At 61.1% G+C, this 26,874-nt stretch overlaps 2 protein-coding genes and 1 long non-coding RNA gene across 4 annotated transcripts; 1 reads left to right on the top strand and 2 right to left on the bottom strand.

Annotated features, from left to right (window-relative positions):
• Positions 1-9,359: 9,359 nt before the first annotated feature.
• Positions 9,360-19,981, bottom strand: SLC16A4 (solute carrier family 16 member 4). Its single transcript, XM_064173710.1, has 9 exons — positions 19,955-19,981; positions 19,395-19,492; positions 18,199-18,331; positions 16,949-17,092; positions 16,102-16,263; positions 14,904-15,419; positions 13,557-13,768; positions 12,430-12,523; positions 9,360-9,511 (listed from the first exon to the last, which is right to left on the bottom strand). The coding sequence occupies exons 1-9, from the start codon at positions 19,968-19,970 to the stop codon at positions 9,360-9,362; spliced, it is 1,527 nt and encodes a 508-aa protein (XP_064029780.1). The 5' UTR covers positions 19,971-19,981.
• On the top strand, positions 9,390-13,611 carry LOC135191421 (uncharacterized). Of its 2 annotated transcripts, XR_010308817.1 has the most exons (4): positions 9,390-9,542; positions 9,993-11,813; positions 12,343-12,487; positions 13,533-13,611. It is a non-coding gene; the product is annotated as an uncharacterized LOC135191421 (long non-coding RNA). The 2 variants fall into 2 exon arrangements; XR_010308816.1 differs by lacking the exon at positions 13,533-13,611 and having other exon boundaries at positions 12,343-12,817.
• Positions 19,982-22,102: 2,121 nt separating the features above from the next.
• Positions 22,103-24,817, bottom strand: LAMTOR5 (late endosomal/lysosomal adaptor, MAPK and MTOR activator 5). The gene is made up of 4 exons (XM_064173615.1): positions 24,686-24,817; positions 24,470-24,531; positions 23,388-23,505; positions 22,103-22,463 (listed from the first exon to the last, which is right to left on the bottom strand). The coding sequence occupies exons 1-4, from the start codon at positions 24,718-24,720 to the stop codon at positions 22,403-22,405; spliced, it is 276 nt and encodes a 91-aa protein (XP_064029685.1). The 5' UTR covers positions 24,721-24,817; the 3' UTR covers positions 22,103-22,402.
• Between the last annotated feature and the right edge of the window lie 2,057 nt (positions 24,818-26,874).

Genomic DNA, 26,874 nt, shown 5'->3' with positions numbered 1-26,874 from the left:
TTTGGAGCTGCAGCTGGATTGGCCTGTAGAAGAAGATGGGTTTCGTTGTGCTCCTGGATTTGCCTTCTCCCAGCCTAACTAACTGCTACTAATGGGTTTGCTTCGGTCCACCTGCTGCTCCTGTCCACTCCGGAGCAAACTGGGATGTGTAGCTGCTGAGTTTGCTTTGGGGGCTTCCTGGGAAACCAAATGTGAAGTTTCTCTGCTTACTTGGGGGTGAAACTCCAGGTTTTGAGCTTGGTAAGGTGGAGCTGTTCATGGGACTTGATGGACTGCTTGAATTAATGCTGCTTTAACCCAGAGTACCCTTTGGAACTGGGCTGTGTCTGCAAGCCAAGCCATGGCTGGCCAAAAGCGCTCTCTGCGTTTATGGGATGCTGGTGCAAGCCTTGGAATGAAGCTGTTGGACTGTAAATGGGAGGATTGTAGCTGTTGCTGCTGGGCAGGAGGGGAGGGAGGACTCCTGGGATGCCTTTTCCTCTGGAGCTTGGTGTTGGTAGCTCCAGCTCATGGTTTTGCAAGGTCTTTCATGCTCTGTTGAGATGCCAACCTCTGAATCTGGTGTGATTTAAAGTGGTGTACCAAAGGGTTGAGGCTGGAAGGAGCTCACAGGAGGGATGCTTCAATCTCTTTAAGCTTGGTTGGGTGGCAGATGCCAAGAGGAGGTGAATGATCTTAGTGTAAGCCCAGGGGAGGTGGTTTGGAGGAGCTGGGGGAGCAGGCAGTCAGCTGCTGGGGGAGGCAGGTTTGGGTTCCAGGGGCTGAGTGTTTTTTGGGTAGGCTTTGATGTGTGTCATGGCACATTGCCCTGGTTTGAGACCAGGGGCCTTTGGTGGCTGCTCCAGGAGAGGTCTCAGAGGTCTCTCTCTGATTTAGGTTTCCCTCTGTCTTTAACCAGGAGGTTGTTCCCTGTCTCCTTTACGCTGTGGATTTATCCCAGAGACTTGGAACAGGCTGCTCAGGGAGGTGGTGGAGTCCCCATCCTTGGAGATGTTGAAGAAAGGTGGTTTAGGGTGGACATCAGGAAGAAATTCTTCACAGCAAGAGTGATTAGCATTGGAATGGGCTGCCTGGGGAGGTGGTGGAGTCACCATCCCGGGAGGTGCTTAAAAAGAGGCTGGATGAGGCACTCAGTGCCAGGGCTTAGTTAGTTAGAAGGTGTTAGGTGATAGGTTGGGCTCGATGATCCTAGAGGCCTCTTCCAACCTGGTTGATGCTGTGTGGAAGGTGTGTGGCACTTTGGCACGTGGTCTCATGGCCAGGGTGGTGTTAGGTTGATGGTTGGACTCTGATCTTGAGAGGACTCTTCCAACCCATCCAATTCTCTGTGCTGCTGTGCCCAGGGGCTGTGGTCTGGGACCACTGGCGAGTGGCATTTAGTGCGCTGGGTCTGCTCCTCTGCCTTCTGGCTTGCTTAGAGCCAGGTGGCACCAGGCTGGCATCACAGCCAGAGCCTTTGAAGGCTGAAGTGCTCTTGGTGCACCATATTAATTTGGCTAATGAGGCTTCTGGGGCAAGGGTTTCTAAAGGGAAGCAGCTGATGAGCTGCACTGCAGCAGAGAGCACCGCGAGAGGCTCAGCCAGGATCCGCTCACTGCACTTCACACTCTTCAGCCTTGGCCTTGGGTTGTTTCTCTCTCCTCCTTTCCAAGTTGTGCTTTTTACCAGCTGCAGCTGAATTAGTAAGTGAAATTTCAAGCATCAGATGGCCCAGATTCCTGCTCCCTGCTAATAACAAGCTTATGTTCCCCTCCTGCTGCTGGCTTACTGTGGGACGGCAAAGGCTCCTTGAGGCCAACGCTCTCCACGCCTGGCCTGGGCTTTGGTGCCAGTGGAGCAGGCAAAGCATCTGCAGGAAAGGAAAACAAACCAGGGAGAGAAGTTGGAAGAGTCTTGGGTTGATGGCTCAGGGAGTTGTGTTGTGTCTCCCTCAGTCATTGTCTCCTAGCTGGGTGCCTGAGTTTGTTTATAGCTGCCTTGAGAGCTGGCTGAAGGGAAGCTTTAAGCTGCTGGAGGACCCAGGTCAGCTGCTCAGGGTGTGCTGGGTTCCTGGGGGCAGATTAAGGAGAGGCTGTTGGTGTTCAGCCTGTTTGTTCTGTGCTGCTGGAGCCTCCAGCAGGAGCAGAGAGTGTGGCCCTGATGGCACAAAGAGGCTGTCTTGTCCCCAGGGATGTGTTAGTTCAGTGTGGTTGGAGGGTCGAGGTCTGGCTGCTGCCGAGGGTGGTGGTGCTGAGATCCTCCTGAGGGAGCTGCAGGAAGGCTGCAGAGGGACTTTGTGTCTGGAGACAAGGGGGAATGGTTTGGAGCTGAGGCAGAGCAGGGGGAGAGTGGAGCTGAGGTTGAAGCTCTGCAGTGTGAGGGTGGTGAGAGCCTGGCACAGGCTGCCCAGGGAGGCTGTGGCTGCCTCCTGCCTGGGGGTGTTCAGGGCCAGGCTGGGTGAGGCTTGAGCAACCTGGGCTAGCTGAGAGGTGTCTTTGCCCATGGCAGGAGGTTGGAGGAGATGAGCTCTGAGCTCCCTTCCAGCCTAAACCATTCTGTGAGGAGCCTGAGGGCTGCCCTCGGTGCTGTGCTGAAGATGTGCAGGGCTGCAGCCAGGCAATGGCCCAGGACAGGCCAAGGGGCACTGGGTGCCAGCTGGAGCAGAGGAGTGCCACAGGAACAAGAGGGAGAAGTTTGTCACTGTGAGGGTGCCAGAGCCCCAGGGCAGGCTGCCCAAAGAGGTTGTGGAGTCTGGGGAGAGTCCACCCTCACCTGGGTGTGTTCCTGTGTGCCCTGCTCTGGCAGGGGGGGTGCACTGGATGATCTCCAGAGGTCCCTTCCAACCCCTGCCATCCTGTGAGTTAATGAGTTGCCACCTCCCAGCCCAGCTCCTGCACCTGTGGGTTTGGGTTCCAGGCCCTGAGTGGTGTCCTGGGGCCAGAAGCAGCTGTGTTGGCTTCCACAGCTGAGCTGCAGGTGAGCTGTCAGGAGCAGACACTTCCCCTCCTTATCTCCCTGCCTCGACCTTCAGACCTCATTCTGCAGGCAGCTCTCAGGCTGGGCTGGAGCTTTCCAGGCATCCTCAGTGTTCCCTGTCCCAGAGCCAGGAGTGCTCAGGCTGCCTTCCAGCCACCTCTGCAGCTGCTTTCCCTGGGGTTTCTGCCACTTGTAGCAAGTGAGCCCTGGGGTGCTCCAGCCTGGCTCTGCTGGGGTGCTCCAGCCTGGCTCTGCTGGGGTGCTCCAGCCTGGCTCTGCTCCCTCCTGCAGCTGCCTTTCAGATTGGATCCTTTAGGGATGCCCACACCTGGGCTGCAGGTGCATTCCAAAGCCACTGAGGGCTCCCAGGGGTGGTTGTTGTTGTTGAGCTCTTGTTGCCAGTTGAGAGGAGTTGCCCTGCTGGTGGTTGCAGCTCTCTTGGCCGAGGTTGTTCCCTGCAGGTCAGCATCTGCTGCTGCAGCTCCGGGCCCAGCACTGCTGCCAGCCTGGGCAGGGGTTTGGTGCAGGAGCAACCACCCAAGCTGCTTCCTGAGGCTTGCAAGGGAGGGCAGGACTCTGGCCCAGCCTGCCCAGGGGCCCGTGGAGTGCCCATGCCTGGAGGGGCTGGAAAGCTGTGGAGATGTGGTGCTGAGGGCCAGGGCTTGGTGGTGCCCTGGCACTGCTGGGGTAAGGCTTAGGTCCTGAAGGTATCTTCCAACCCCAATGATCCTGTGGTGAGACACAGGCCCAGGCTGCCCTGAGGGGTTCCCCATGCCTGGAGCCATGCAGGGCTCTGGGTGCAGATGTCCTTGCTCACTGCAGTGGTGGCTGCAGCAGGTGGGTTGGAGAGGTTGTGTCCAGCCAAAGCATTCTGTGGCTCTCTGGAGGGGATGTCACAGCCTCTGCTGCTGCTCCTCTCGGGTGCCTGAGTGCAAACCTTTGTGTTCCACATCTGCCAGCTCAGCTCTCTGCTGCTGTGCTGCTGGCAGGAAGGCAGGTGGTGCTGCAGGGCCTCCAGCCTGGCATTCCATGGTTCTGTGGTCCCTGCACTGAGCCAGAGCAGCACTGACTCAGTGCTGGCTGCCAGGCTTGGTGGTGACTCGGGAGGCAAAGTCTGAGTGGCTGTGGAAGTGGAGACTTTGCCCCAGCAGCTGCTCCTGGCCTGGCTGTGGCCATGAGCAGGAGCTGGCAGCTCCTTTGGGGCTGGAAGCTTTGCATGTGGTCATGGAGTTGTTCTGGCTGGAAAAGCCTTCTGAGGTCATGGAGTCCAACCACAGACCCAACCCCACCGTGGCCACCAAAGCCTGTCCCCAGCTGCCATGGCCACACCTGTCCTGCACACCTCCAGGCGTGGGGACTCCACCACCACCTCCCTGGGCAGCCTTTGCCAGGGCCTGACCTTTTCCTAAGGGTTGGGCTGGGTTGGAAGTGGCCTTGAAGCTCATCCAGTGCCACCCCCTTGCCAAGGGCAGGGGCACCTGCCCCCAGCCCAGCTTGCCCATGGCCTCGTCCAGCCTGGCCTTGAACACCCCAAGGGAGGAGGCAGCCTCTGGGCAGCCTGTGCCAGGCTCTGCCCACCCTCACTGCCAGGAATTTCTGCCTCCTCTCCCAGCTCAAGGCCACTGTCCCTGTCCTGGCACTCCCAGCCCTTAGCCAAAGTCCCTCCCCAGCTCTCCTGGAGCCCTTTCAGCTCCTGGAAGGTTGCTCTGAGGTCTCCCTGGAGCCTTCTCTCCAGGCTGCACAGCCTCAGCTCTTAGCTGGAGCTCAAACTTCTGGGCTCAGCCTCTGGTTTCCCCTGCAGGCAGCTGAGGGATTCCCATGGACTGCAGTGAGGAACCCCCAGAGCCCAGCAGGCAGCTCTGAGCTCCTGGGCAGGCTCTCAGCTTGGAAGTGCAACTGCTCAAGCCAGGCTCTGCTGAGTGTCAGCCTGGGGAGGCTCTGCTGAGCGGCTGTGGGATGTGCTCCAGGCAGGGAGGGACCCAAGGGCAGGGCACACAAAAGCAGCTGAGTGTTGCTGCTGTCAGCAGGGGTGAGGAGGCAGCCACAGGGCCTGTGCCAAGGCAGTGGGCAAAGGGAGAGCAGCCTTGTTCCCTGCTGCTGGGAGGTCTCCTCTTGTGCCATAGCTCTTTGAAATGGCTTTTGGTGGGGGCAGCACCATAGGAAAGCCTTTCCAGAGCCTCCAGGAGCCAACTCTGCCGAGGCTGTGCTGAGCCATGGCCCTCAGCACCGCAGCTCTGTGCCTTTTAAACACCTCCAGGGCTGAGGAGTGAACCCTCCAGGCAAGAAGTTTCTTCTCCTGAACCTCCCCTGGTGCAGCTTGAGGCTGTTTCCCCTCCTGTCACCTGTTACTGGCACCAGGAGCCCAACCCCAGCTGGCTCCAGCCTCCTTTCAGGGAGCTGCAGAGAGCCAGGAGGTCTCCCCTCAGCCTCCTCCAGCCCCGCTGGGAGGTGTCCCTGCCGGGGGGGTGCTGGAGCAGTGATCCCAGCTCCCTTCTGAGCCCTCCCGTGGTTGCTGCCGGTGCAGAGGTGCAGGCAGGAGGCAGTGCAGAGCTCTGCTGCTGCAGCAGCGAGGCCTGGGCAGGCAGCAGCAGGCTGCAGCTTCTGCTGGGGATCCTTCTGAGCTCATCTCTGCCCTGGGGCTGCCCAGGGAGCAGGCAGGAAGGGGACTGGCAGGAGGTTATGACAGCCTTAGGCTCGGTTGTGCTGCAGCAGCCTCTGCTTCTGCCTCCCTCCAGGCAGCCTCTGCTGCCCTTTGCTGTCTCAGGCTGGCTTCAGGAGGTGGTTTGCAAGCTGACTTCAATGGGATGGGAGAAACAATGCCCCAGACCCTTCCTCGGGGCAGCTGTTGCCAGCAGTGCTGCTCTTTGGTTTCTCTCAGGTCTCTTTTGCCAGGGAAGAAAAGCTTTTGGCTTTCAGAGCTGCCAGGAGAGCTCAACCTTCTCTTCTGTGCTTCCCTTCCCAGCCCGAGGCGTGAGGGGACTGTGGCTGCCCAGCAGATGTCACCCTGAGCCTGCCCCCTTGCTGGGACAGAGGCTTGAAGATTCCTCTGCCACCTCCCAGCCTGATGCCAGGACTCTGCAGGGCAGCTGGGAGCAGTTTCCCATTCCAGGCACTCCAGAGTTCCTCAGCCTCTTCTGATGAGAGCAGATCTGAGCTAGAGCCAGGTACAGAATGAGTGCAGATGGCTAAGGCTGGTGGTGCCCATTGGGGGGGGTTGGGTGGCAGCAGGTGGAGGTGAGCCAGGCTGTGCCCGGGGGGGCAAGAAGGGCACCAGCAGCCTGGCCTGAAGCAGCCACAGTGTGGGCAGCAGGAGCAGGGCAGGGATTGTCCCCCTGGGCTCAGCACTGGGGAGACCACAGCTGGAATCCTGGGATCAGTTTTGGGCCCTCTCAGAAGGACATGGAGAGGCTGCAGCAGGTCCAGAGAAGGGCACCAGAGGTGGGGAAGGGTCTGGAGAGCAGGGCTGGGGAGGAGGAGCTGAGGGAGCTGGGGGGGTTCAGCCTGGAGGAGGCTGAGAGGAGACCTCAGTGCTCTCTGCAGCTGCCTGAGGGGAGGCTGCAGCCAGCTGGGGTTGATCTCCCAAGGAACAAGGGAGAGGATGAGAGGAAATGGCCTCAGGCTGCCCCAAGCCAGGTTCAGGTTGGCCATGAGGAACAATTTCTGCCCTTTGAGGCTGGCCCAGGCCTGGCCCAGGCTGCCCAGGGCAGTGCTGGAGCTGAGCAGAATGCTGTGATGTTCACTAAGGCCAAGTGCAAGGTCCTGTACCTGGGTCAGGGCAGTCCTTGGTCCCAGTCCAGGCTGGGGCTGAGAGCAGCCCTGTGGAAAAGGGCTGGTGGGTGAGAAGCTGGGCATGAGCCAGCAGTGGGCACTGCCAGCCCAGGAGGCCGCCAAGATGCTCAGAGGCTGCAGAACCTCCCCTGTGGGACAGGCTGGGAGAGTTTGGGACTGTGCAGCCTGGAGAGTGGAAGGCCCCAGGGAGAGCTCAGAGCAGCCTGCAGCAGCTGAAGGAGCTCCAGGAGAGCTGGGGAGGGACTTGGGACAAGGGCTGGGAGTAGCAGGACAGGGACAGTGACTCTGAGCTGGGAAAGGGCAGAGGGAGAGTGGAGAGGAGGCAGAAATTCCTGGCAGTGAGGGTGAGGAGAGCCTGGCACAGGCTGCCCAGGGAGGCTGTGGCTGCCTCCTCCCTGGGGGTGTTCAAGGCCAGGCTGGATGAGGCCCTGAGCAGCCTGGGCTGTGGGATGTGTCCCTGCCCCTGGCAGGAGGTTGGCACTGGATGAGCTTTGAGATCCTTTCCCACCCATGCTGTGTCTGGGAGGCTGGGCAGGAGAGGAGCTGGGGGTGAGTTGTGCTGTGCTGCTGCCCTTAATCACCACTGGTTTGGCTTCCAGGTGCTCTGTGCTGTGCCCAGGAGATGGAGCAGCCATGGGGCAGCCTCCTGCTGGCTGGAGAAGAGAGTCCTGTGGGACAGCTGCACTCTGTATCCTCATGGAAGTGTGACCCTCACCTCTCTGTGCCCTCCCCAGGGCTGATTCTCCTTCTCTGAGCAGACCTAAGCTAACATCTCCTGCTGTGCTTTGGCACCCTGGAGGCTCTTGGCTGCCTCTTACCAAGAGGTGAGTCAGCTTTGCTCTCTTGGCTGGCTGGGGAAGCTGCTCTGGGGCTGCTGCTGAGCTGCTGGAGTGAACATTGGGGGTTAAATCTGAGGTAAGAGGGTCAGGAAGATGATGGGAGGGCAGGAACCCTGAGAAGAGAGTTGGGACTGTGCAGCCTGGAGAAGAGAAGGCTCTAGGGAGACCTCAGAGCTGCCTTCCAGGAGATGAAGAGACTCCAGGAGAGCTGGGGAGGGACTTGTGACAAGGGTTGGGAGTGCCAGGACAGGGACAGTGACTTTGAGCTGGGAGAAGTTGGATTGAGGTCAGACATCAGGATGAAATTCTTCCCCATGAAGGGTGGGGAGAGACTGGCACAGGTTGAGGGCGGTGAGACACTGGCACAGGTTGCCCAGGGAGGTTGTGGAGCACAGAAGCACCCAATGTGATCAAAGATCAAAGATCACATTGGGTGCTTCTGTGCTCCACAACCTCCCTGGAGATGCTCAGGACCAGGCTGGATGAGTCCTCAAGCAACCTGTGCTGGTGGGAAGTGTCCCTGCCCCTGGCAGGGGTCTGGAGCTGGCTGAGCTTTGAGGTCTCTTCCAACCCAACCCATTCTGTGACTCCAAGACACAGAAAGCCACAGCTCAGGTGCAGCCCAGGTGAAGCCTGTGGCCATCTGGCATCCAGGATTTGGTTCTTTGCCCATCAAAGAATGCTTCAGGCTCTCTCTTATTTCTCAGTTGGCTTTAATCACTCCTGCAGGACTCATGTCTGGGTAGGCAAACTGCATCTGGCAGCTGCCCTCTGCTCTGCTCAGACCTCTCCTCTAACACCATGTCCAGCTCTGCTGCCCCCATCACAAGAAGGACACAGAACTCTTGGAGTGAGGCCAGAGGAGGCTACAAAGGTGACCCAAGGGCTGGAGCAGCTCTGCTGTGAGCTCAGGCTGAGGGAGCTGGGGGGGTGCAGCCTGCAGAGGAGAAGGCTCCAGGGGCACCTCAGAGCTGCTGGCAGTGCCTGAAGGGATCCTGCAGGAAGGCTGCAGAGAGACTTTGGCTGAGGGAGTCTGAGCCAGGCCAAGGGGGAATGGTTTGGAGCTGAGGCAGAGCAGGCTGAGAGTGGAGCTGAGGGAGAAGCTGTTGAGTGTGAGGGTGGTGAGAGCCTGGCACAGGCTGCCCAGGGAGGCTGTGGCTGCCTTCTGCCTGGGGGTGCCCAGGGCCAGGTTGGGTGGGGGTTGCTCTCTTCTGCCAGACATCCAGGGACAGAACAAGGGGACACAGCCCCAGGCTGTGCCAGGGCAGGTTCCTTGTTAGGAAGAAGTTCTTCACAGCAAGAGTGGTTGGCATTGGCATGGGCTGCCCGGGGAGGTGGTGCAGTGCCCATCCCTGGAGCTGGTCAAGAGGAGGCATCCCTGGGCCAGCTCGGAGGCATCCCTGGGCCAGCTCGGAGGCATCCCTGGGCCAGCTCGGAGGCATCCCTGGGCCAGCTCGGAGGCATCCCTGGGCCAGCTCGGAGGCATCCCTGGGCCAGCTCGGAGGCATCCCTGGGCCAGCTCGGAGGCATCCCTGGGCCAGCTCGGAGGCATCTGTGGTCGTGGCAGGGAGCTTGGAGTGGATGATCTCTGAGGGCCCTTCCAACCTGAGCCATTCTAGGACACAAATCTCTGTTCTTACTTTGCTGCTGTTGTTTCCCAGAGCAGATCCTCTCTCGGTGCAGATCCTCTCCTGGTGCTGATCCTCTCCCAGCCCTGCCCCAGGACCATCCTTGCCTGCTGCCAGCCCCAGGCCTGCCGAGCTCAGCCTGGAGCCATCACTCAGGCTGCCTTATTCTCGTTGTTTGTTTTCTTTGCTTCCATTTTCGGGCTGAAGGCTCCAAGAAGAAAGAGAGAGGGGAGAGGAGGGCACAGGCTCCGGCGAGGAGGAAGGAGCAGGCGTAGGTCCGGGTGCGGTCATAGAGCCAGCCTGCAGGGGAAGGAGCCGGTGAGAGCTGCAGGTCAGTGTTCAGCTGGGCAGTAAGCTCCCTCTGCGGGGAGCTGGGTGGGGAGCAGAGGCTGATTTGGGCTCTGCTCTAGAGAATGCCTTAGGTGCTGGCTGTAATCAGCTTCACTCTTCCTGTGCCTCCTGCTGGCACCGCTGCTGGCACCCAGCAGGACCTGTGCCAGAGCAGGTAAACCTTTGGTCTTCCTAGGGTGACTTCTCCTGAGCCCTGGAGTGGGGTTTGATGGGAGCCCTGGAGTGGGGTTTGATGGGAGCCCTGGAGTGGGGTTTGATGGGAGCCCTGGAGTGGGGTTCGATGGGAGCCCTGGAGTGGGGTTCAGTGGGAGCCCTGGAGTGGGATCCCTGTAGGGGTTTAATTTGATCCTGGGAGTGGGGTTTAATTGAGCCCTGGAGTGGGATTCTTTGGGTGGGGTTTAATTTGATCCATGGATTTTTCTGATCCTAGGAGTGGAGTTTAACTTGATCCTCTGGAATGGAATCCTTGGAATGGAGTTCAGCTTGATCCTTTGGAGTGGGATCCCTGGGGTGGGGTTTGGTTTGATCCCTGGGGTGGGGTTTAACTTGATCCTTTGGAGTGGGATCCTTGGAGGGGCTTATTTTGGTCCTGGGAGTGGGATCCTTGGAGTGGGGTTGAATTTGACCCCTGGAGTTGGGTCTGATTTGCTCCTGGGAGCGGAGTTTAATCTGATCCATGGAGTTTTTTGATCCTTGGGTTGGGATTTCGCTGGATCCTTTGGAGTGGGATCCTTGGAGGGCCTTAATTTGATCCTGGGAGTGGGGGTTTAGTTGGATCCGTGGAGGTTTTGGATCCCTGGAGTGGACTTTACTGTGTTGCTGGGCGTGGAGTTGGGTTTGCCCTGCAGTGGAGCTGTGGCTGGGTTGAAGCCCACCTCTGGGTTTGCTTTTCTTTCCTTTGCCTCTTATTTAAAGGGGGAGGGGGGGGGGGGGGGAGGGGAATCTCTCCCAGCAGCAGCCCCTGGGGCTGTGGCCATGACCTGCATGTGGTGGTTGAACATCTGGGCTGCAAACTCCTCCTCTCTCCAGCTTTGCCTTCTCAGCAGCTCCAGATCCACCTCTGCTGGGAGAGATCCCAGGCCAGGAGCTGGACGGGAACTGCTTTGTGAGCACTGAGAAGGGAAGAAGAAAGCTGAGTCCCACCAAGCCCGAGGGGCTGAGGTCACCTCTCCAAGTGCCCTCCAGGTGTCTGGGTTGGTTCCAGCAGGTTTGTGTCTCAAGAATGATTCTTTTAAAGGGGAGGGAGGAGAATTCCTCTCTTGGGATCAAACCTACCCAAAGTGTTGGGAGTGCTGCATTAAAAACCTTCCCCTGCTCCCAGGTGTGCTGCTGGGGGCTGCTGAGGTGGGTCTGCAGCCAAGCCAGAGCTGCTGCTGGGGTAAGATGAAGCTCTTCTGGAGGCATCTCTGAGGTGTACAGGACAGAGGGACTGGGGCAGGCTGCAGAGGTGGACCCAAGGCAAGCTCATGAGGTTCAGCAAGGGCAAGGCTCCTGCAGCTGGGGCAGGGCAGTGCCAAGCACAGATCCAGGCTGGGTGAGCAGTGGAGGAGAAGGCCTTGGGGGTCTCAGTAGGTGCCAAAGTGCCCAGCAGCCAGCACTGGTTGCTGGCAGCCCAGAGGCAGCTGAGTGCTGGCTGCAGCCAGAGCAGGGGAGCAGCAGCACAGGGAGGGGATTCAGCTCTGCTCTGCTCAGCCCTCACCTGCAGCACTGCCTCCAGCTCTGGGCCACCAGCACAAGGACCTGGAGCTGCTGGAGAGGGTCCAGAGGAGGCCATGGAGATGCTGAGAGGCTGCAGAACCTCCCCTATGGGACAGGCTGGGAGAGTCTGAGGCTGTGCAGCCTGGAGAGGAGAAGGCTCCAGGGAGAGCTCAGAGCAGGCTGAAGGAGCTGCAGGAGAGCTGGGGAGGGACTGTGGGCAAGGGCTGGGGAGCTGCTGGTGGGTGCCTGCTGGAGGCTGTTTGGTTGGTGCCTGCGGGGGGGCTGCTGCTGGGGGCTGGGATGTGCTTTCTAACTGGGATTCCATGGTTTGTTCTCTCTCCTTCCAGCTGGAGCTCCTGATTTGCCCTGCTCAAGGCCACCCAAAGTGCTCTTCCCTCCTTAGCTTGCTGTTCATGGCTCACCAAGGGAGGGTTTGTTCTGCCTTTGGGCTTCTTCAGCATCTGGCAGAGGATTTGCTGTGAAGGAACCTTCAAAACCTTTCAACCTGAGCCAGGCCAACTGCCTTCAGCTTCCAGGTTCAGCAGGTTTGCAGGTGAGTCTCTTTTCTGGCTGTATTTGGGTTAGGTTTAGTTCCAGGCTACCAAAGGAGTGACTCAAACCTCTGCTTTTGGGCACTTAGAGTCCTAAAATGGGTTGGGAGGAACCAAAGGGTTAAGGACACCTCCCACCAGCACAGGTTGCTCAGGGCCTCATCCAGCCTGGTACTGAACATCTCCAGGGAGGTTGTGGAGCACAGAATCACCCAATGTGATCTTTGATCTTTGATCACATTGGGTGATTCTGTGCTCCACAACCTCCCTGGGCAGCCTGTGCCAGGGTCTCACCACCCCCAACCTGTGCCAGGGTCTCACCATCCTCACTCTAAAGCATTTCCTCCTCCTGTCCACTCTGCCAGCTCAAAACCACTCTCCCTGTCCTGGCACTCCCAACCCTTGTCCCAAATCTCTCTTTTCCAAGCTCTTAGCTGGGGGTTTGCAGATCTCCTCCCCCTCCTTCAGCAAAATCCTTGCCTGCCTCTGCAGCCTCATTTCTGAGCTCCTCTCTTTTCTCCTCCTGCTTAGAGAGAAGAAGCAGGAGGGGAGCTAGGAGCAAGTTCTACCCTTGGATGCTTGTGGTGGGTACCTGCTGTGTGAGAGGGAAGTGTTTACCTGCCAGGGGAGGTCCTCCAATGGCTGCAAACCCAGCAAAGAAGGCAGCAAAGCCCAGGTAGCTGTGGAGCTTCTGCACCCCCACCAGATCCACCTGTTAGGGAAAGCAAAGGGTCAGTGGTGCCTGAGCTCCTGGCAGTGCCCAGAGGGAGAGAGAGGTCTGGGGTAGCTGTTGATCAGTGCCAACTCTGAGCCAGGCTGTGCCCAGGGGACTAAGAAGGGCATCAGCAGCCTGGCCTGGAGCAGCCACAGTGTGGGCAGCAGGAGCAGGGCAGGGATTGTCCTCTTGGCCACTTCAGAGGCCACAGCTGGAATCCTGGGGTCAGTTTTGGGCACTCTCAGGAGGATATTGAGAGGCTGCAGCAGGTCCAGAGAAGGGCAAGAAAGGTGGGGAAGGGTCTGGGGAGCAGGGCTGGGGAGGAGGAGCTGAGGGAGCTGGGGGGGTTCAGCCTGGAGGAGGCTGAGAGGAGACCTCAGTGCTCTCTGCAGCTGCCTGAGGGGAGGCTGCAGCCAGCTGGGGTTGATCTCCCAAGGAACAAGGGAGAGGATGAGAGGAAATGGCCTCAGGCTGCCCCAGGGCAGGTTCAGGTTGGCCATGAGGAACAATTTCTGCCCTTTGAGGCTTGCCCAGGCCTGGCCCAGGCTGCCCAGGGCAGTGCTGGAGCTGAGGGCTTCAGCCTGGAGCAGAGGAGGCTGAGGGGAGACCTTCTGGCTCTTTGCAACCCCCTGAAGGGAGGTTGGAGCCAGGCTGGGGTTGGTCTCCCCTCCCTGGGGGGAGAAATGTCCTGAAGTTGCCTCCTGAGGAACAGTTTCTGTGCCTTGAGAGCTGGGAAGGCCTGGCCCAGGTTGATGCTGGAGTCCATTGGCCTGCTTGGCCCTGAGGGCATTTTGCTGGCTCCTGGGCAGTTGTTGCCCCCCCAGCACCCCCAGGGCCTGGAGCTGCTCTGCAGCAGGTCCCCCCTCAGCTGTGCTGCTGCAGGAGGCTGCTCCTGCCCTTGCCCTGGCTCAGCTGCAGGAGGTTCCTGGCCAGGCCATGCAGGAGCCATTCAGCTTCACCCAGGGCTTCCAGCCTGGAACTCTGCTGGGATTTGCTCCCTCTGCAGCTCTTCTCTGGGACCTCTACTCACCAGCACAGGGAGGACCAGAGCCATGAAGCCACCACAGAAGATGGCACAGGCCACGACGTAGGTCATGAGCAAGGGGAAGGTGGTGGCCAGAGGGCAGAGCAGGTTGGTGATGCCACTGAGGACAAGGTAAGCCACATGGTAGTGATACTTCTTGGTCCAGTTCTGGTCAGCAATCCAGCCTGAGAGCAGCTGGCTCAGGGTCTCTGTGATGCCTGGAGGGGGAAGGGGAGTTCACAGCCTCAGACAAAGGACTTCCATCCCAGTGCCACCCAGTTCCAGCCCCAGTGCCACCCTCTGCTCCCAAAGGACTCGAAGAGCTGAGGAGCTCCAGGGAGGTGTTTTTTAGGCTGCTGTAATATTGCTGCTGCTTGGTTTGTCCTTTTATTTCCCTTGGTGCCTCTGGGGGCACCTAGAGTGGGCTGGAAAAGGTCATTCAGGGCTTTGCACCTTGAAAGAAGCTCCAAGGAGAAGAAAGGAGAGAGAGAAAGATCAGGAGAGAAATGTCCCTTAGAGGAACCTGCAGTAGAGAGGGAGGAGAGAGAAAGCTGAGGAGAGAACTCTCCCTTAGAGGACTCTTCAGTGAGGAGGGAGAGAGCTCAGGAGAGAGCTGTGAAGGGCAGCAGCGAAGCCTTCAGAGGAAATCTGCTCTCAGGTTTGGTTTCCATCGTGAGGCAAAGGCCAGCAGGACCCCAGCACTGTTTGGAGGCTCCCCAAACTTTTGGCCCTTTGGCCTTTTGACCTTTTCCCATCTGTTGTCACGAGCTGAAGGCCAGAGGAGTGCTGCCTGTCCCCTGAGACCTTGCTGTGTGCTTCCTCTTCATCAACCTCACTGCTGCCACAGCAGCTCCATCCCCTTGATCCTAACAGCAGTGGAGAAGGGGGGAAGAGAAATACTCTTTTATGCAATAAAATACTTGATGGTGACTGAGCTCAGAGCTGCTGCTTCACCTCTGGGGCTTTGGACTCACAGAATGGGTTGGGTTGGAAGGCTTCTTAGAGCTCCTCCAGTGCCAGCCTCTTGCCAGGGGCAGGGACCCCTGTGCCAGTTTCTCACCACCCTCGACCTGTGCCAGTCTCTCCCCACCCTCACTCAATCATTTCTTCCTCATCTCCACTCTCAGTCTCCCCTCTCCCAGCTGGTTGGAGCTGTCCCTGCAGGGGGCTGGACAAGATGCCCTTGGAGGGTCCCTGCAGGGGGTTGGACAAGAAGCCCTTGGAGGGTCCCTTGCAGCCCTGTGAAGCTGTGAGTGCTTGGGGACTGTTTCTGGGCAAGCTTTGTGTTGCTTTTCCTTCCTCTTTGGCGTCCTTGTGGTTAGAAATGAGCTTCAGAAGCCTCCTGTGCCCCACCTGCCACTGCCATGAGGTAGGAGGCGTCCATGCTGCCGATGCCCAGCGTCCGGGCTCGGGGCACCAGGTGGAAGGAGGGCACGAAGTAGGCCAAGTGGCTGAAGAAGAAGGACCAGGTGAAGATGCCAAAGAGAGGATCCTTCAGTGGGGAGAGGTCGAGGAGAGGCTGTGGATTGTCTTTGGCAGCTGCTGGCAGGGGGCTGGAGCTGCCCTGGGCCTTGGTGGCTCTCTCTGCTGCGCCTCTCTCCGTGGGGGCTGTCTGCAGCCTTCCTACTGGGCCAGTGGCATCTCTGCCCTGGCACAGCAGCAGCCCTTGCCTGGAGGGAGGGTCCTGAGGGCTCTGGAGCTCTGCTTCCCTGGGAGAGGTTTCACCTAAGCATCCATCAGGGCTTTCTGGATCCCTCTCTGCCGGGCGGGCAGCGGAGCAGCGCGGAGGGGGCTGGGTGCTGGCAGGTCTCAGCAGCATGCTGGAGGGGACCAGGTTCAGCATGATGCCCCCAAAGATCAGGAGGGTGCCTGGGGGAAGAGAGAAGATGGTGTGGGAAGGGAGGAGGAGTAGGAGAGGATCTGTGTGGAACAGGGTGCAGCTGGCACTGAGCATGGAGAAAGCTCTGCCAGGAGATGTCCTGCAGGAGCTTTGTGCAGCTGCAGCTGTGGTACAGGCAACAACTCCAGAGCTGCCTCTGGGATCACAGAATTCCAGCGTGGTGGAGGCTGGAAGGGGCCTCTGGAGCTCACCCAGCCCAACCCCCCCTGCCCAAGCAGGGCACCCACAGCAGCTTGCCCAGGGGGGTTGGAAGTTCTGCACACAAGGAGGCTCCACAGCCTCTCTGGGCAGCCTGCTCCAGGCTCCAGCACCCTCACACCAAACAACTTTCTCCTCCTGGGCTCCAGTCTGTGCCCACTGCCCCTTGGCCTGGCCCTGGGCACCACTGAGCAGAGCCTGGCCCCAGCCTCTTGCCCCCACAGCTGCTTCAGCTCTTGCTGAGCACTGCTCAGCTCCCCTCTGGGGCTGCTCTCCTGCAGGCTCAGCCCCAGGGCTCAGCCTCTGCTCCTGCCAGAGCTGCTCCAGGCCCCTCAGCACTACCAGGATGTCCCCAAACTCTTCCCAGGGGCTCCAGAGCCTCTTACCCTGGCAGGACCTCCTCAAGCACCCTCTTAAGGTTGCTGAGTTGGAGTCGCTGGGAGCTGTTCTCACCTTGCCAGCCGTAGGCGTGGAGGAGGAGCTGGGTGAAGGGAGCCATGAGGAAGGTCAGCCCCATCCCGGAGCGAGCCACGGCGCTGGCGAAGCCCAACCTGGCCCCGCAGCTCCTGGCGGTCAGCACCGCAGCTGCCTGGTACAGGCAGGCAAAGCCCAGCCCTGGGGGAGGGCAGGGAGGGAGGTCACAGAGGCACAGAATCCCCCAGGCTGGCACAGCCCCTGGGCAGCACCAAGCCCAGCCCAGAGCCCTGCTCTGCAGCGTTCATCTCGACCCACAGCCCCAAGCACCACATCCAAACCACCCTGGAGCACAGCCAGGCTGGGGGGCTCCAGCACCCCCCTGGGCAGCTCACCCCAGTCCCTGACCACTCTCTCCTGGTGTCCAATCTGAACCTCCTCAGCCTGAGGCCATTCCCCCTTGTGCTGCCTGCGGCTCCCTGTGAGCAGAGCCCAGCAGCAGCCTCTGCAGTGTCCCTCCAGGTAGTCTCCAACAGCCCCAGGGCAGGGCAGGAGAGCCTGCACTTGGCCTTGTTCAGTCTCATCCCCTTGGCCTCTGCCCACCCATGCAGCCTGGCCAGGTCCCTCTGCAGGGCTCTGCTCCCCTCCAGCAGCTCCACAGCTGCTCCTAGCTTGGTGCCAGCTGCAAACTCACTGCTGCTGGACTCAATCCCCTGCTCCAGGTCATCAATGAAGATACTAAACAGGACTGTGCCCAGCACTGCTCCCTGGGGCACAGCACTGCCCCTGTGCCAGCTGCCAGCTGGCTGTGGCACCGTTCAGCACCAAGGATGCTGAAGGAGCTGCTTCTGCTCAGCATGCACAGGAGAAGCTCTGCCCCACTCACCCAGGAGGAGCCCCATGGAGATGCAGAGGAAGGGCACACTGGTGGCCTGGGTGCTGAGCAGGCAGCCTCCTGCCACCAGGCCAGTCCCCAGGATGGAGGTCAGCCTCTCCCCCAGCCTCCTGCAGACCACGGCCACCAGTGGGGCTGCAAAGGAGAGAGAAGGCTTGGGCTGAAGGTGGCAAATGCTGCTGGAGCTGGCCCTGGGGTCTCTGCATCTGCAGGGAGGGGCTGAGGAGCCCCCCTGGGGAGGTGCCAAGTTGGGGATGGGTTCATTGTGGAATTGCTTTGGTTGGAAGAGGATTTGAAGGTTAAGTCCAACCTTAGCCCAGCACTGGCAGGTGAGTGCCTGAGAGACTTTGCTTTGTGCCCTGGGAGCAGGGCAGGAGGAGGAGGAGGAGGCAGAGCTGCAGGTGCCCTGAGCCTGCTGCCTGACACAGCCCCACAGAAGCACCCAGGCTGGCAGAGCCCCTCAGGGTCACACAGAGGAGGTCAGGGGTTGGAAGGGACCCAAAGAGCTCATCGAGCCCAACCCCCCCTGCCAGAGCAGCACCAGGCAGCAGGAGATGGCTTCCAGGTGCCCTATGGGGGCCAGGTTGGCCATGAGGAACAATTCCTGCCCCTTGAGGGTTGCCAAGGCCTGGCCCAGGCTGCCCAGGGCAGTGGTGGAGTCCTCACCCCTGGGGGGGGTTCAGAGCCCTGCAGCTGTGCTGCTGAGGGCCATGGTCCTGTGGTGCCCTGCCAGGGCTGGGCCCCATCAGCCTCCAGCTCTTTCCAGCCTCACTCATGGAATGATGCAGACCAAGACCCATGGAAGGAAGCCTCCCAGGATGCCTCCAGCAGTCCAAGGAGAGGCAACCTGCTCCAGTCAGGGTGTCCCTGCTGGCTGCACACCAGGCCCAGCCTAGAACCCTCCTCAACCAGGCTCAGCTCAAACCATCTCCCCAAGCAGCACATCCAAGCCAGCCTGGAACACCTCCTGGAGGCTGCAGAGCTGCCCAGGGCACCCTCAGTGCCCCTCGTGGGAAGGGCTGGAGGCTGCAGAGCTGCTCAGGGCACCCTCAGTGCCCCTCATGGGAAGGGCTGGAGGCTGCAGAGCTGCTCAGGGCATCCTCAGTGCCCCTCGTGGGAAGGGCTGGAGGCTGCAGAGCTGCCCAGGGCACCCTCAGTGCCCCTCATGGGAAGGGCTGGAGGCTGCAGAGCTGCCCAGGGCACCCTCAGTGCCCCTCGGAGCCTCAGGGATGCCAACTCACCCCCCAGGAAGCGCAGGGAGGACATGATGGAGCCAATCCAGCTGAGCTGCTCCGAGGAGCCTCCCACATCCTCTTGGAAAGCCACGAAGAAAATCCCGAAGGTCTTCAGCATGCCCATCACGAGCACATTGACCTGGGGGAGGGGCAGCAGCTGGGGGTGAGAGGTGCTGCAGGCTACGGGCAGGAGGCAAAGCTTTGCCTTCTGCTGCTCCTCTCTGGGTCAAAGAGCAGCGAGTCCTGGCGTGGCTTGGGCTGGGAGCGACCATGGAGATCCAGCTTCAAGCCCTGGCACCTCCCACCTGCACAGGTTGCTCACCCAACCTGGTCCTGATCACCTCCACTGCTCCTGAGCCAGCCCAGGATGCCATTGGCTCTGCTGCCCACCTAGGCACTGCTGCCTCCTCTGCAGCTGCTCTCTGCCAGCACACAGCAATGAAGGCTTCTTGCCAGAGAGAGTGATTGGCACTGGCATGGGCTGCCCGGGGAGGTGGTGCAGTGCCCATGGCTGGGGGTGCTGAAGCCAAGCCTGGCTGGGCACTGAGTGCCATGGCCTGGGTGATTGGGCAGGACTGGGGGAGAGGTTGGGCTGGAGGAGCTTGGAGCTCTCTGCCAACCTGCCTGGTTCTGTGATTCCCTCACGCTGAGGTGGAACTCCCTGGGTGTCACTTTGTGCCCTTTCCCCCTTCCATCCCCCTCCCTCCCCGCTCCAGGCTGCTGCTGCTCTCCAGCCAGGAGCAAGCAGGGTGAAATGTTCCCCCCTGCAGCCCTGCCTGGGCACCCAGCAGAGCTTCTCTTGGAGGAGCACAGAGTGGTAGGGGTTGGAAGGGACCTGTGGAGAGCATCCAGTCCAATGCCCCTGCCCAAGCAGGGCACCCACAGCAGCCTGCCCAGGGGCACAGTGCCCAGGGGGGTTGGAAGCTCTGCACACAAGGAGGCTCCACAGCCTCTCTGGGCAGCCTGCTCCAGGCTCCAGCACCCTCACAACAAACAACTTTCTCCTCCTGTTCACATGGAACCTCCTGGGCTCCAGTCTGTGCCCACTGCCCCCTGGCCTGTCCCTGGGCACCACTGAGCAGAGTTTGGCCCCAGCCTCTTGCCCCCCACAGCTCCTTTAGCTCTTGCTGAGCATTGAGCTCAGGTCCCCTCTGGAGCTGCTCTTGTGCAGGCTCAGCCCCAGGGCTCAGTGGAGAGCTTACCAGGAAGAAGTGGAGCACCACTGCCCATGCCCACCTGGGCACAGCCCCTGGGCCCTTCCCGGCTGCTGCAGCCTCCTCCTCTTCCACCTTCCTTGCCCCTGGCAATGAGAATTCCAGGACATTGTCAGTGCTTAGCTCCGTGGCTGCTGCAGTCCAGAAGCTGCTCCCTGGAAGGCCTCAGCTGCCTCTGAACCCTTCAGCTCCTTGGCTCCAGCTGGCAGAGCTGCTGGAGGTGCACGAAGCCTGCTCCAAACTCTGTGCCCTGCTGCTGCCTGGTGCCAGATCCTTTCTCCTTCCCACCACATCACTGCACCACTGCAGCCTGGAGGGGCTCTAAGCTCCTTGCTGGGGTCTGGCAGCAGATGGTTGGTTTGTGCCACCAGTGCTGGGTTGGCATCTCTCTGGGTCCAGCAGGAGGCTCTCCCTGCCCCATCCCTCTCTGCTTATCTCCCTCCCATCCTCTCTCCCACCCCACACCTCCAGCAGTGGCAGGATCCTTCCCAAGGGAGCAGCTGGGCCCTGGAGCAGTTGGGGCTGATGAAGCTGAAACTTTTCCTTACCCTCCTGCTGCTGCATGCTGCAGAATCCTCCCTCCTGCTGCTCCAGGGGCTAACTGCCCCTGCCTGACTCGGCAGCCCGAGCTCTGCTCCTTCAGTCCCCTCCAGCGAGGGTGAGGATGGTGTCCGTGGTCCCTGACAAGCCCTGAAGCAGGACATGGAGCCCTGCAAACGCTGGGACGAAGAGGACAGAGCCCAACCTCCTCCTCCTCCCCGGAGGAGGCAGAGCTCACTTCAGAGCCCCAGCGCCAGGAGTCCCTCCCCTTGTCCGGCTGGGAGCAGGAAACCGAAGGCTTGCAGAGAGAAATCCTCTCGGGAGGGGAGAGGAGAGGAAGCCTGTGCGGGGAACAGCTCCGGCAGCGAGCTTGGGTCCTGCCAGGCGCTGAGCGGAGCAGTAGGTGGCAATGGTGGACTGGAGCCAAGCCTGGAGCTACCGAGGAGCAGATCTCAGTCCTGCCTGGGCTGCCCTCCCTGCCTGGGCTGCCCTCCCTGCCTCTGCCCTGCGGTCAGGGAAACTGCGGCAGGGAGGAGGCAGCAGTCGGGAAAGCTTCAGGGTTTGCAGCTGAGATGCTGAGCAGCTGGAGCAGGGCGGAGCTGGGAGTGGAGCTGCGAGTGCAGCAGGACGGAGCTGGAGTCGAACAGGGCAGAGCAGAGAGTGCAGCAGGGCAGAGCTGGCATCGAGCAGAGCAGAGCTGGAGTGGAGCAGGGCAGAGCAGAGAGTGGAGCAGGGAGCTGGCATCAAGCAGAGCAGAGATGGAGTGGAGCAAGGCAGAGTTGGCATCGAGCAGGGCAGAGCTGGAGTGGAGCAGGGCAGAGTTGGCATCGAGCAGGGCAGAGCAGGAGTGGAGCAGGGCAGAGCTGGAGTGGAGCAGGGCAGAGTTGGCATCGAGCAGGGCAGAGCAGGAGTGGAGCAGGGCAGAGTTGGCATCGAGCAGGGCAGAGCAGGAGTGGAGCAGGGCAGAGCTGGCATCGAGCAGGGCAGAGCTGGCACCGAGCAGAGCTTACCTTGGCTCAGTGCCCTGTGGTAAATATGCACAAGCTCCTGGGTCAACACAGCTCTGATGCAGCTGCCCCTGCCCGACCTGGCACCCTCAGCAGCCCTCCTGGGGCCAGGGGAAGCTGTGGGACCATGAGTGGGCTCCTTTGTGCTCCCTGGCCCAGGGAAGCATCCTGGAGTCTTTCCAAGGAGAGGGCTCCTCTGCAGGGTGGTTTCCCAGCACCATTCCCAATGCTCAGACCCGAGAGGGACAGAGGCCTGGGGTCACCATGAGGCTCCCAACACCCACTCACAGCACGGGTGGGGGCCAGGCAGGCATGGGTTTGACCTTCACTCCGAGGCAGAGTGACCAAGTAACTGGCACAGAACCTTTGCCCAGGGGGAGGCTAAACATTGCCTAGAAGTGCCCTGAGTGGGTTTGCTTCGTGGAGAAGCTTCCCTGAACTCACCTTGGTGCAGTCCCCCAGAGTGACTCTGGCCACAGACCTCAGAGCTGCATTTCAGTGCCTGCAGGCTGGGCAGGGGCTGTGCCCAAGGGCCTGTGGTGCCAGGGTGAGGGGCGATGGTGTGGCAGTGGAGCAGGAGTTGGGCATCAGGAGCTCCTCACAGGGAAACACTGGAACAGGCTGTGCAGAGAGGAGGCTCCCAGACCCCATCCCTGGAGATACTCAAGATCAGCTCTGATGTGGCCCTGGGCAGCCTGACCCAGCTGGAGCTGCCCCTGCTGTCTGCAGACGACCCAAGGTGACCCTTCCAACCTGGTGCAACCTGTGGTGACTCCACCACCTCCCTGGGCTTGGCATCTTTTGCCCCAGGCTGTGTCCTTGTTTCCCTCCCCACTGGCACACAGGGAAGGGCACAGGGAGCTGGGCAGCAGCTGGCTGCCTTTTGGGGGTGACTTCCAACCTGTGAATCACAGAAGTGTTTGGCTTGGAAGAGACCTCTCAGCTCATCCACTCCAGCCACCAACCCAACCCCACCCTGCCACTAAAGCCTGTCCCCAGGTGCCATGGCCACACATTTCCTGCACACCTCCAAGGATGGGGACTCCACCACCCACCCTGGGCAGCCTGTGCCAGTGCCTGGCCACAGGGCAGGCAGAAGTTCCCTCCCTTGGCTTTGGGAAGGAAGCAAAGCACAAAGAGAAGCAGAGGTTTGCTTTTGCAGGTCGTTTATTGATTGCTCCAACAAAGCAGGCCACACACAGCCCCTGCAGGAGCTGATCTCCACAGCAGCCTGGGCTGTGAGCCACCTTCCACCCTCAGCAGCACAAGTGCCAAGATGTGAGCTGGAGGGCAAGACCCTGATAGCTGCAGAGGAGCTGTGAGGAGGAAGAGCCCAGGTTTGGTTCTACAAGCAGAGGCTGCACTGGAGCAGCAGAGGAGAGTTTGGTTGTCCAGTGAGGAGGAGCTGGGCTGGAGGTGGGAGTGAAGTGCTGGGCAGGCTCCGGAGGGTCAGGATGCCAGCTTGTGCACTGCCACAGTGATGCTGTCGTGCTTCTGGATCATGATGTTCCTAGAAGGTGGAAAGTGAGGTGCTTGAGAAGCCAGCTGTGAGGAGGAGGAGGAGGAGCTGAGGTGGGTGGGAACTGGACAGGAGTCCAGCTCCTGGAGCTGCCATTTGTGTAATGAATGCACAGGGCCTGTGGCAGTGACTGCCTGGCCCCACAGCTCCAGAGATGGAGCTTCCCCCACACCCTCCAGCTCAGCTCAAGGTAAGAAGAGCTGCTCCAGGGCTCTCATTCATAGAGTCACAGAACCAAGCAGGCTGGAAGAGAGCTCCAAGCTCCTCCAGCCCAACCCAGCCCCCAGCCCTGCCCAACCAACCAGACCATGGCACTCAGTGCCCAGCCAGGCTTGGCTTCAACACCTCCAGCCATGGGCACTGCACCACCTCCCTGGGCAGCCCATTCCAGTGCCAATCACTCTCTCTGCCAACAACTTCCTAACAACACCCAGCCTAGACCTGCCCTGGCACAGCTTGAGGTTGTGTCCCCTTCTTCTGTCCCTGGCTGCCTGGCAGCAGAGCCCAACCCCACCTGGCTACAGCCTCCCTGCAGGCAGCAATCAGCTCTGCCCTGAGCCTCCTCTGCTGCAGGCTGCACCCCCCCAGCTCCCTCAGCCTCTCCTCACAGGGCTGTGCTCCAGGCCCCTCCCCAGCCTTGCTGCCCTGCTCTGGGCACCTTCCAGCACCTCAACATCTCTCTGCAATGGAGGAGCCCAGAACTGGACACAGCACTCCAGGGGTGGCCTGAGCAGTGCTGAGCACAGGGGCACAAGAACCTCCCTTGTCCTGCTGCCCACACTGCTCCTGAGCCAGCCCAGGATGCCATTGGCTCTGCTGCCCACCTGGGCACTGCTGCCTCATTCTGGGAAGGGCCCCAAATCCGGGGGGGAAGCAAAGGGGGAGCAAAGAGGCAGCCCAGGGCTGGGCACTCACCCAGTGTCGGACTCCAGGCACACCACGGGCGTGTCGGTGGGGTCGGAGGTGAGCCTGGCCGCCTGCTGGGCCAGCACGGAGATGACTCCAGCGTGCTCGTCAGAGAGGGTGCCGCGGCCTGCCCGGGCAGGGAGGTGCTGGCTGCGGCCACAGCTGCCAGGGCAGCACTTGGCAAGCAGCAGCCTCGTTGCAGGGCCAGGAGGAGCTGCTCCCACCCGCGCCCATCCCTCCCTGCTGAGGGCTTCCCCTCCCAGCAGCTTCCCAGGTTGGTGCTCTCAAACCAGCAGGGTCTGAGGGCTTCAAAGTGTGCGGGCAGTGGAGCCCCCGAACCACGAGGGCAGGGCTCTGTACCCCCACCCGGGGTCTCTCCGTGGGGCAGGGCTCTGTACCCCCACCCGGGGTCCCTTGGGGGGCAGGGCTCTGTACCCCCACCCGGGGTCCCTTGGGGGGCAGGGCTCTGTACCCCACCCGGGGTCTCCGTGGGGCAGGGCTCTGTACCCCCACCCAGGGTCTCCGTGGGGGCAGGGCTCTGTACCCCACCCGGGGGTCTCTGTGGGGCAGGGCTCTGTACCCCAGCCCGGGGTCTCTGTGGGGGGCAGGGCTCTGTACCCCCACCCGGGGTCTCCGTGGGGGGCAGGGCTCTGTACCCCCACCCCGGGTCTCCGTGGGGCAGGGCTCTGTACTCCAGCCCGGGGTCTCCGTGGGGCAGGGCTCTGTACCCCACCCGGGGTCTCCGTGGGGCAGGGCTCTGTACCCCCACCCGGGGTCTCTCTGTGGGGCAGGGCTCTGTACCCCACCCGCGGTCTCCGTGGGGCAGGGCTCTGTACCCCACCCGGGGTGTCCGTGGGGCAGGGCTCTGTACCCCACCCGGGGTGTCCGTGGGGGCAGGGCTCTGTACCCCACCCGGGGTGTCCGTGGGGGCAGGGCTCTGTACCCCACCCGGGGTCTCTCCGTGGGGCAGGGCTCTGTACCCCACCCGGGGTGTCCGTGGGGCAGGCCCCGCTCCCCGCAGCCTGTGCTCCGCAGTGGGGCCGGCGGCGGCGCTGCCCAGCGGGGGTGTCCGGCGGCGCCGCGTTACTTACAGCCCAGGTTGAGCCCCTGCGAGTCGGTGCAGAGGACGCCCACCACGGCAGGGCTCTTCATGCTGCGGGGCAGACAGCGGCGCTCAGTGCCCGGCCCGCACCGCACCGCCCCCCCGCCGGCCTGCGGGCCCAGGCCCGGCTGCCCCCCGCCCCCCCCCGGCCCCGGCGGGGCACGGCCAGCCCTGCCCCCGTCCCCAGCGCCCCGCCGGGCCCTACGTGTCCTCCAGGTGCTGCTCCAGGGTCCCCTCCATGCCGCCGGGCCCCGCGCCCACACTTCCGCCCTCCCCGGCGGCTGCTGGCAGCGGCGTCGCCCACGTGAGGCGGGCGGACGGCGGCGCCGCAGGGCCAAAAGCCTTCGTTACGCGAAGGCTCCGGTCCAGCTTCATTGCTGCGCTCGCAGGACGTGTCCCGTCCCCGGGAGGCTCCCGGGGCTGCGTGTGGCGGCTGCAGGGCCACGAAGGAAGCGTCCTGGGGTGGCTTTGCTGCTCAGTGCTCTTTTTTGCCGGCGTCTGCCGCAGTAATTGGGGTAAAGGAGGAACTGTTCTGCCCCTCCGGGCAGGACTCTTCAGCATTTCACTCATTTCTTCCTTCGTTTGATTTGTTACTTCCCACCCCTGTTATTTTCTGCCTTTTGCCTTCTCCACTGCTTTGATTTTCCATGCTTTTTTCTTTCCTGCCTGTCAGTGGTGAGCACAGACTCACAGCTCACATCAGTTTGGAAGGGACCCTTAGAGCTCCTCTTGTCCAGCCCCAGCCTGGCCCAGGCTGCCCAGGGCAGTGCTGGAGGTCTCATCCCTGCAGCATCATCCAGTCCAAGCCCCCTGCCACAGCAGGAGTATCCAGTCCAGCTCAGGAACACATCCAGACAGGCCTGGGAAGGCTCCAGAGAAGGAGACTCCACTCCACGGCCTCTCTGGGCAGCCTGTGTCAGAGCTCTGGGACCCTTCCAGCCAAGAAGTTCTCCCCTGTACTGAGCTGGAGCCTCCTGTGCTGCAGCTTCCATCCATCCCCAGCCCAGCCTGCTGGGAGCTGCACTCAGCTGGTGCCCACAGTGTGCCAGCAGCAGCAGGGTGCCAGGCCCTGCTGGGGCGGGTTTGCTGCAAAGCCTCAGCCCCAGCATCACCCCGAGGCTGGGCCTGGTGTGCAGCCAGCAAGGACACTCTGACTGGAGCAGGTTGCCTCTCCTTGGACTGCTGGAGGCATCCTGGGAGGCTTCCTTCCATGGGTCTTGGTCTGCATCATTCCATGAGTGAGGCTGGAAAGAGCTGGAGGCTGATGGAGCTCAGCCCTGGCAGGGCACCACAGGACCATGGCCCTCAGCAGCACAGCTCTGATTCTGTGCAGAGAGAGGGAAGCAGGTCGGGGCCGTCGCTGCCCGAGGGCTGTCGTTATCCCGGGAACGTCTATCCTGGGCTGCCATCTCGTGGCTGCTGTGCCAGGGACTGCGAGGAGGAAAACCTGCCCGGGAGGATGCTGCAGCTCGGAGGAGCTGGGAGGTGCTGCTAAGCTGAGCGAACAGTTCACCTCCTGCCGCGCATCCCAACCTGCTGCAGGGATGAGAACCAGCCAGGAGCATCTCTGCTAAGGAGCAGGGGGCGGGAGGGGGTCTTGTTTCTTTGTTTCACAGGACCAGAAAACGATCAGGGTGGAAGGAACCTCTGGAGATCATTGAGTCCAACCCCTCCCCTCTGCCAAGGCAGGTTTGTTAGGGTAGGTCCCACAGGAACACATCCAGGTGGGTTTGCAGTGACTGCAGGGATGGAGACTGCAGCAGCCTGCTCCAGGGTTCCGCCCTTGTCTCCAGGGCATCAACCAGGGAAGCCTCCTCAGCCCTCAGCTCTTGCAGCGGATGCTGTGAGCTGAAATGTTGGGGAACCCCCTCCCTGAAGAGTGTGTCCTCAGCTCATGGAGTCGTTGAATTGCTCTGGTTGGAATGGATTGAAGCCTGGGGAGGGCAGGTGGAGGGTGGAGATGAAGAAGTGGTGAGACACTGGCACAGCTTGCCCAGGGGCACAGTGCCCAGGAAGGGTTGGAAGCTCTCCACACAAGGAGACTCCACAGCCTCTTTGGGAAGCCTGCTCCAGGCTCCAGCACCCTCACCCCAAACAACTTTCTCCTCCTGCTCAGGGCTCCAGTTTGTGCTCCTTGCCCCTTGCCCTACTCCTGGGCACTGCTGAGCAGACTCTGGCCCTAGCCTCCTGCCCCCCACCTTTTATCTCTTGCTAAGCACTACTCAGATGCCCTCTGGGGCTGCTCTTGTGCAGGCTCAGCCCCAGGGCTCTCAGCCTTTGCTCCTCACATTGATGGTCCAGGCCCCTCAGCACCTTCCCAACCTGCACCACTCCATGAATCCTGCGTAGTGAGTGAGGAGGAACTCTGAAACTCTGAGCAGTGTTGGGCCAGGG

Source organism: Pogoniulus pusillus, chromosome 39 (genome assembly GCF_015220805.1).
Source record: "Pogoniulus pusillus isolate bPogPus1 chromosome 39, bPogPus1.pri, whole genome shotgun sequence".
NCBI lineage: Eukaryota > Metazoa > Chordata > Aves > Piciformes > Lybiidae > Pogoniulus > Pogoniulus pusillus.
Note: the sequence above shows the minus strand (reverse complement) of the source record. Positions and strands in the feature narration are given on the sequence as shown.

Coding starts and splice junctions, on each gene's coding strand:
- SLC16A4 (XM_064173710.1), bottom strand. Junction 16,264..16,948: donor CTCCATGGGGCTCCTCCTGG/GTGAGTGGGGCA, acceptor GCCCTCCCCCAG/GGCTGGGCTTTGCCTGCCTG. Junction 15,420..16,101: donor CCACGCCTACGGCTGGCAAG/GTGAGAACAGCT, acceptor CTCTTCCCCCAG/GCACCCTCCTGATCTTTGGG.
- LAMTOR5 (XM_064173615.1), bottom strand. CDS start 24,720: ATGGAGGGGACCCTGGAGCAGCACCTGGAGGACAC. Junction 24,532..24,685: donor GAGCAGCACCTGGAGGACAC/GTAGGGCCCGGC, acceptor TCTGCCCCGCAG/CATGAAGAGCCCTGCCGTGG. Junction 22,464..23,387: donor TGCCTGGAGTCCGACACTGG/GTGAGTGCCCAG, acceptor TCCACCTTCTAG/GAACATCATGATCCAGAAGC.